Below are 9,197 nucleotides of genomic sequence, written 5' to 3' on the forward strand. Positions count from 1 at the left end.
TAAGTTCCAAATTTGTAGAGCCAATAAATATACTACTAACAGGACCCTAAGTATTTATAGAACCAGAAACGCGTTGACTATTCAATAAATAAGACCGACATGTTTTCCTAAAAAGGAAATAGTGGCGCCTTCGAAGGTTGGAAATCAAGTTAACCGATAGAAGTATACTTAGAAGAGTTTCAGGGGTTAAGTGCGAACGAAAAGCAGTAACCAATCCGGAAGATTTCAGTCTTGAAAAATAAAAAAGAGAATCAGTGACCGACAGATCTTGAGGAGACTAGAAATAGTTATGTTATTAAAGGTAATCTTATTCAATCTGCTGAATATAAACAGCAATGGATACAAAGAATACGGTGAACCAAATCACGGAACGAGGAGAATGTCCGAGAAACTTCCGAGCAGATAAAAAAAAAGCTTAAGAAGTGAATAAATGGTTGGACTTCGACTGGCTATTGTGAACTCGTCCGACAAGAAAGGACAACGAAAGCTTTCACTAAGGTGGGTAGGGAATGAAGTAATTCGACTACAATCTCATATTTAGAGATAGTTTTCCATTCGCACTAATTAAATCTACAGCCTTATTTCCTGGAAATCCAAACAAAAGAATTACCTAACTATTGAAAATGCCTTCTTTATATTCCCTTTGGCACATTCTCCAAATACCAACACTCTTAATAGCTATATGTGTATGTATGTGTTCTTAGAACAAGTGGTCGGTCGTCTAAGCAAAAGTCAGCAGAAATAAATTAGCCAACCACAGAAGTGGCGTGCTGAAAATGCAAAATGAAACCCACAACAGCTGAGCGTGTCACACACGGCGCTGCCTCGCAGCAACTGAATGGCCGCACATAAATTCACTCGTAGCCCTCAACAACACTCGCCAACAACAGCTGCCAGCTAAGCCACCGTCCCGGCCGTGGAGACTCAACAAGCCAGAGCAGGGCTAAGCCGTCGGAAAACTGTGTAAATTTATGCGCGATTATTTTTCAGCGCCTTCAAAGGCATAGCTGAAGCCTCACAGCTGCCCGGAACCCCTGCAGCAGCGCTGGCAGTGCTAATTTATGCAGTGACGGCAAAAAATTGCCTCATACATATGTACATTCGCCTCTCGGCATTTGAGCGCATTCTAATTACAAATTTAGCGCTGCCAGATTAGATAAGCGCTTGTATTTTGGCGAAGTGCGCAACGGCGAATTTGACTATTTGGATATTTGAGATTCTGGCACGATATGAGCTCAAATCAAATGCAGCGACTTAATTGCTTAAATAAAGCTTTTGGATTATACTGTGAACATTTGGAAGATTTCTAGTGTAAATCTATTCTAAGTAGTTGCCACCTATTTAAAATTTGTAGAAAATATTTTGATATAACAATTTGCTTTTTAAAATAAGTTAAATTTGAAAAATTAAACTGACTGAACTTTTTTTTGAAAATCTTTTCGAATTTCTAAATTTCGAAATTTTTTTTCGAAATTAAAATATTGAAAACAATTCAGAAAATTAAAAAAAAACTATTTTCATAAAAAGCGAAATACCGCCAAAAACTGAAATTTAAATTTAGATGTTGAAAAAAAATATTTTCGAACATATTCTTCCAAATGGAGAGGTGACATGTTACGACGTAAAAACACATTCTTATCATAAATTTTGCAACCATAAATTTAATAAAAATTCGTTAATTCGATCTGTAAATAAATTCGGAAGTTTTATTGCTTCGGGAATATATAAATTTAGCAAACGTGTGCCTTACCTAAAAGTATGCTTTATATTGCCTTAGGGTTGCCACATAACTGTAAAAAAATATTCAAAATTTGTCATATTAAAAATTAATACAAATTTTCTGAGGTAAACAGACTTAGTAAACAGAAAAATAATAAAATATCAAAAATTTGAATTTTCGAAAAATAAAATTTTTCAAAAAAAATTTAAACAAATTTTCTCAAAATGGAGAGTTGACATGTTACGACGTAAAAACACATTTCCGTCATAAATTTTACAACCGTAGGTATAATAACAATATTTATAACTACAAATAGGGGTATACAAGAATAGAGTTGCCATTCGGTTTCTCAGAATATTTCGTGAATCTTCAATTTGTAAATAAATTCGGGAGTATCATTGCTTATAAAATACATAAATTTAGCAAACTTGCACCTTACCTTATATACCTTACCTTGCCTAAGGGTTGCCACATAACTATAAAAAAATATTCAAAAATTAACATATTGAAAATTTATAATAATTTTCTGAGGTTACCGGACTTAATAAAAACAGAAAAATAATAAGAAATCAAAAATTTGAATTTTCGAAAAATTAAATTTTTCAAGAAAATATATTTTCTTGAAATTTATTATCATTCATATTACATATAATATATTAAATATTCTTATTTCTTTAAATGAAATTTTATGCAATAAATTTTAGCCTTTTTGAATGTAAGAAAGAAAATGTTTTAAACAGTGTTGCCACTAATATTTAAATTTAAAAATAATGCGCTTGTATTACATAATGGAATATTGTTAATAGTAAATAATGCATATAATAATGCAAAAGTTTGTCTAGGGTTGCCAAAATAATTTAATTTTCTTAATACAAATATTGTTATATGAAAAAAAAATATTATCCTTTTTTTAATTTTGTTTTTTGCATTAATTTTGGAACACCCTGTGTTTCGTTTCATAGTTGTCATGGCTTTAAAATACAAACTCAAAAATAATATGAAAATATATATTGGCAATTGAAATGTATTCGGATAAAGAAAAAGGAAAAATACTTTCAGGGTTGCAACATAATTATTATTATTTGTTTAATTAAGATTGAGTACAGTTAGCTAGCACTTAAATATTGCTTTTTGTTAGGACTGCCATTTAAAAAAAAAATTAAACAGAGTTGCCAGATGGGAAAAAATTTAACAAAATTGCAAGAAAAATTTTCTTATAGGAAAACAAAACAAAAGTTGTCATTTGAAATAAGTTTTTAAATAAAATGTGATAATACTAAAATATTGCTTTTAGTTGGAATTGCTATTTTCAGAAAACTAGACAGGGTTGCCATATGAAATAATTTTTTAATTAAAATTTCAACTTAATTAAGCACTAAATTTAGTTAATATAGAAGAAATTTTTCAAAATTTATGCATATATCCATTTTTCAGAGTTGCCACATTTTTGTTTGAATTAAAAAAAGAAGTTGTAAGGCTGTTAGTAATAAAAATATTTTTGTACTAAAAACTATGTACAAACATCACCTATTTTTTTGTCTCCCAATTTTTTTAGCAATATGTGCGCCAAGGATATTTGAAGATACTGAAATACATACTCACACAAATTTTATCGTCTGCAAACACATAAAAAGAAATTACAAAATGCTGATCACGCCTTTGATGAAATCTCGACAGGTATGCTCGTTCCCCGCATACTGACGCATAACAATGCATTGCCGATAATGATGAGATGCGGAAACTAGAAAACCAGTCTAGTCATGATTGCCACACAAGTGCATATGCCACAAAAACAATAACAAAAAGACAAAAACAATAACAATAACAAAAGAGAGCACAAAAAGGTTGTCCGCTCATTTACATTTTGCTGGCCTTGAATGCCAAGCGCCCTCAAAGAGAATCAGCAATGAAAATCAGGCGAACAAATGTTTACTTTTGCCACAACCGTAATTTGTTTAAAAAAAATCACACCAACAACAACAAACAATGCGAGTTAAAAGGCTAGCCGAATGAAGAAAAAAGGCAAACGTAACAAAAGGTATGGCAATCTGATAACAAAACGGCACGTGAATGGCAAGCACACACACACACCAACGCCTGTACTTACATACATACACACATGTGTTGGAAAGCAGGTGTGGCTGCCAGTGCCCGAAGCTGATAGCAACACATGTGCTAAATTAATGTGTGGAGAAAATAGAAAACCAAGCTACGAGCGCATCAAAATTCATAGCATACAAGCACATACACACACTCACAAAATCATAGCGATACACACACACACATGCATACACGAACAAATGAGCTACAAGTAAAACGTCGGTCAGCAAAACAAATAAAAATAGGCAATGGCAGCAAAGAAATCCCAGCGAAGTTAAATAACGAATTAGAAAAGGTGTGCTTGTGTTACCTACATTTAGGCGCGTGCTGCCTACAACCGAATGTATGGCTGTGTATGTGCGTCGCCTATGACAACCAGGTACTTATTAGCGTTTTCGTGGTAACGAGCAGTCTACCGGGCACAAATTAAGCGAGCCAAGCAAAACCCAAACTGAGTCAACTGGTCTTGAGGGATAATCAAGCGACGCCTACATGATTTCAGCGAAATTCGGCAACAAGGGAGTAGTGCTTCGCAAATTTTACAGTTCTTCACTGAGTGCTTTGAATTGTTTGTCCCGTGAGTGCATAGTTGTTAGTTGGCAGCAAACTTTAAAGACTGCGGATTTGATTCAGACTGGGAATGCAAGAATGCTAAAGTGCTTTTAGGCTGAAGATAAAATTAAAGGTTGATGTATTTTGTTTATTGCATAGAAATAAGAGCCCTCGAATGGGTAAATGTGGTATTGTTATTGAACATGTAGTCCAGAATAACTATTGGATGGAGAAGTACCCAGAAACATCGCCTAAGCTCTCAACTTTACTCTCGTCCCTATTAGTTGAAAACTGGGACAGTCGAGTTTCACAAGCTTCTCTTGAGGAATAATTGGTGTCAGATCTAGACTACTTAGATGGTTGATGCTCCCGGACATTATGGCAAATCACTATCGATGTGTATAGTCTGACGTTGTCCTGATGGAACACAATTCCTCTCGTATTGGCCAAAGCAAACTGCTTCTGGGCAATTTCTTTCTTCAGACGGTTCAATAGTTGACAGTACAGGTCTAAATTGAGAGATCGTAGAGGAAAAGCTCAAAGCAGTCTACTCTCCACCTACGTACTCTTGTACGTTTTTTTGAAAACTGAGTAGAAAGTGGATCTACGAACTCTGTAAACCTTTTATAAATACAAATAATAAGTTCATAACGAGAGAGGGTATTTTTAAAAGACCGGCATATTGTTTTGTAGTTGCGTAAAAAAATTCCGAAAAAACACAAACGATCATACATCCAACGTAGAAATCACTAAAAAAAAACTGAGACATTTCAAGCGATCTATCTTTTTAGAAAGATCGGATAGTACACAAGAAATTTAGCTGAATTCCTTCCCCAGTTACCAAGCTTCCTTCCTGAACAGGATTTGTCACGATGTTTGCAACATCCTCAGAGACCACATATATTATGTATATAAAAGATCAGCGTGACGAGCTAGCCGGCAGCACATGAGGAACAGGCAAGGAAACGTTGTTGACAACATACAAGACAATCGGCCGGCCGGTCCCTAACTACGCCACACCAATATGGTCACCTGGATGCAGTGAAATGCTGACGAGGAAGCTACGGACATATCAGAACACTGCACTCCGGTCTACAACGGAATGTCTCTCGATGTCCCCCATCGAATATCTGCATAGTAAAGCCCGCATATTTCCAGTTAGGAAGCATAATGAACTCCTCTCTGAGCACCTTCTGCTGAGGTGCTTTCGTAGAAATCATCCCTATAGTCAATTGCTATTAGAGAAACCAACTACTAGGAGCATCAATAGGTCCTTCCTCAACTTTTTCGATGACATAAAACAATACGCCGACCACACTACGGACGTAACAAACTTCAGACATGCCTTGACCGTCATTCGCAGTGGATCCATTAAAACCTTCACCGACCCCCTCTCAGTGAATGGCGTACTTGGAGTCAAAGCACCACCCACTGCGCAGCTTCGTTCTGGATACTGTAGCAGGTTAAATTCCTACTAATCCGACGAGTCCACGCATCCTGCTAACCCTACACATCTGATACCCCTCCCCAAATGGCTCGTTTCCGTCGAAACAGTCCGTTTCCTGGGCCTACCGTTGGATGACCTCAATGACAGCTTATCTATTTCTTTCCATCCTAACGGAGACTAGGTAACCGTTATAACAACAACAACCACCTGAGTTGCTATGTCCATATGTCGATCCGTTAGGCCATCCGTCTGTCTGTATATTGAACGAGTTTCTGTGGTAGCGATCTAAATGTCTGCTCCAGTTCTTCTATATCAGACCACTATAGCATATAGCTGCCATACAACCTGAGCGATCGGAATAAGGTTCTTGTATGGAAAGCTTTTTAATTTCACGATTTATTTTCAAGAACTTGGGGAAGGATTATTATTAAAGGCATTGCAATAATCTCCGAACATATCTTTTAGTTTCGACCGCTATATCATACAGCTGCCATAGAAACTGACCTATCGAAGCTCTTGTAAGGCAGCTTTTGTATTTGTTAAGAAAAGAGTTCGATTGCACTGCCGGGTTTGCTTATAATGTTTTAGATAGACGCGGATTTCTTCAACAATACTAGGGATGATCATAAATTCAGTAAAGGCTTCTCTACTTAGGAAAAAATGTACTCATAACGTTTTCTATAAAATTTAATATTCAAGAAGTTCTAAGTTTAGATGAGGTATAAATTTGCATTTTTATGGCTCAAGTTCTGAACCCAAATTATATTCGGACACGAAATTCAAATAAATACAAATTTTTGGAGGATATACATACATATATGCGATAATTCTATTCGAATGAATACTATAAAATTACATAAATTTGTGGAGACAGCTGAAAGTATTTAAGTTTCTACAGCTGGGGAAAGTATCTACCCTAGATCCGTGAGAATCTGAAACTTTTTAATTCTAAGTACCAAAATTTGATGTTGAAAAATACGCCTTTTTGCAAAATAGATTTACTGAATGGAAAAAAGAAAACATCAGCACCATTATCTACCCGCTCTCAGCTTCAACAGTGAACTGAACTACTTAGAAGTGGCAGCGAAGCTCTAAGCGTTTCGGTTAGTAGCCTTTTTGGGCGGAGCTTTTATTTTTGCCGCATTTTGTTCGCCGTCTGCGATGCATTACAATTTACGGAGAATGAGCAGAGAGCGAATAGAGCAGCTTTAGCGGCACGTGATTGTTTGTGTGGAAGAAAGAGCAGAGCAAAACAGACGTGGCGAGCAAAGTGCTTTGTAGGAAATTTGTGGCTATGGATGGAGGTATGAGACAAAATTAAAAAAAAATTTAAATAACAAAATATAAAAAATAGATTATTTATTTATATCAGAGATAATTTTATATAAATGTATAAAGGAGACTCTCAATTATTAATCATTATTAATTTTTGCTCTCAAAATTTAATCTTAAAATACTAAGACGATTGCCTTAGCCAAGATTACAACCGACATTTCCTCAATATTTTAGTTATGAAGAAAAAAAACACAAAAATGTTTAGTATTATTTTTCGTTTATTTTTGGTATGAAAGCTAACAGTGCTGCCACCATTTCAACAAAATATAAAATTTATTAATGCAAAACTCTTAAAAATTATTTATCTCATGACTAAAGCAGCTCTGAAATCTTTATTTTGACTGCCTCCTCTCCGGGCACAAACCACAGCTCGCTTGAGCCGCCAATTTATCCGTATTGCCGCCCTTACCGAATGGCGCCGCTTCGTTCACTTCCAAAAAGTAGTTGCCTCTTAGTTCATGCGACACCGCATAGCCCATGGGTTGCTCCGCACCTGGACACTTATTATCGAGCAAACGCGTCTGCGAAGTGCAACGTTTGCCCATGAAATTCATTTCATTGCCAGGATAAACGGATTCTGCGTAGTATTTCCAGGCACGTCCATGTGCGCAGACCACGTGCAGACAACCTTTCGGCAACGGATCCAAGCCGCCCGGATAGAAATCTACATCACCCATAGGATCACGTTTGCCCAACACACCGGGATTCGAATGAATTATATCGATGAATTTGGCGTCGCCACGCTGCAGGCCAGAAAGCACGTGACCTTCGTTGAAGCAGGGTTTCGCTGGATCCAAACCAGTAATACGCGGCACAAACTTGCCGGTTTTTTCATTAAAGTAACGGCCAGTGGCGCCTACGATGTGTGCGCCTAAACTGTGACCGATGAGATGTATGTTTTCGAGCGGTACGACCTGCGTAAGTAACACGATGCCTTCGGCAAGATTCTCGCCGATTTCGTCGGTGTTTAGGGCGGACCAGGTGTAAAGTGTATCGACGAAGTTGGCTATATCGACGGCCTGTGAGCGAGAGGGAATCATATATTTTTCAATTTAATTTATTTTTTGAGAAATTAAATTTTTTGTTTTCAAATCTCTCACATTTTTATTTATTCACCACACTCTTTAATGCATACTCACCACAAAATTCACGTCACCGCGACAGTTATACGCCTTAGCCAACACATCGATCGTTTTCGAGCTGTTAACCGTCGTGGTCCAGCCAGTAGCCAGTATGACTACCTTCTTCGTCGGATCAAATTCGGGACTACGCCATATTTGATTGGATTTCAGCAGCGGATAACTGTAATTATTGCATGCGGTGCGTAGCTGAAAGTTGATCTTCCGCAAATCGGGTGTCACACGCGGTCTTATCGTTTCAGATGAAAGTGCCGAGGAGCCTGAGATTTAAACCATATAAAAAATAAAATCACGCAAAAGTATACAGAGCATAACACTGTATCCATTTCACACACTACCGCACACTTACAAATCGTATTTATAGCCGAGGAGGCGACTTCGAACGGATAGCCGGCCAATAGATTCTTGCTCGACTCGAAAATACCCTCCGGCGTGGGTATGTAACTGGTTACATCCTTCGAGACGCCCGTCGCAATATCTTTCAGACTTTTACCCACATCGGTTATGCCGAACAGACCACCCTGTGCCTGTGTAGCGACAGCAAACGCGATAAACAATAACGCTATCATGTTAACACGGACATGAAGAGGCGACATTTTTTTTGTTTTTGTTAGTTTTATTTTTTACTTTGCTTTGCCGGCGTGGATTGTAAATGATGCGACGAGTGTTGATGGCAAACTATTCGCGTGCGCCGAACGCAGCTCGTATTTATACAGTTAACGCCAGGCAAATGTATGTGTGGCTGTATGTTTGTTTGAGTGTGTATGTTTCTATGTTTATGCATGACAGTTTGTTTACAATCGCTGAAATCTGAACGCCGTCGAAATCTGCGATCAATTTTTCATTTCTCCAAACAAGCTAACGCCTAGTTGAGCTGGGCTGAGGTTGGTTGCTGCTTAACTTA

At 37.2% G+C, this 9,197-nt stretch overlaps 1 protein-coding gene across 1 annotated transcript; it reads right to left on the reverse strand.

Annotated features, from left to right (window-relative positions):
* Positions 1-7,354: 7,354 nt before the first annotated feature.
* On the reverse strand, positions 7,355-8,978 carry LOC120775753 (vitellogenin-3-like). The gene is made up of 3 exons (XM_040106081.1): positions 8,643-8,978; positions 8,294-8,553; positions 7,355-8,173 (listed from the first exon to the last, which is right to left on the reverse strand). The coding sequence occupies exons 1-3, from the start codon at positions 8,887-8,889 to the stop codon at positions 7,487-7,489; spliced, it is 1,194 nt and encodes a 397-aa protein (XP_039962015.1). The 5' UTR covers positions 8,890-8,978; the 3' UTR covers positions 7,355-7,486.
* Between the last annotated feature and the right edge of the window lie 219 nt (positions 8,979-9,197).

This window comes from Bactrocera tryoni, chromosome 4 (assembly GCF_016617805.1).
Source record: "Bactrocera tryoni isolate S06 chromosome 4, CSIRO_BtryS06_freeze2, whole genome shotgun sequence".
In the NCBI taxonomy this organism is placed as follows: Eukaryota; Metazoa; Arthropoda; class Insecta; order Diptera; family Tephritidae; genus Bactrocera; species Bactrocera tryoni.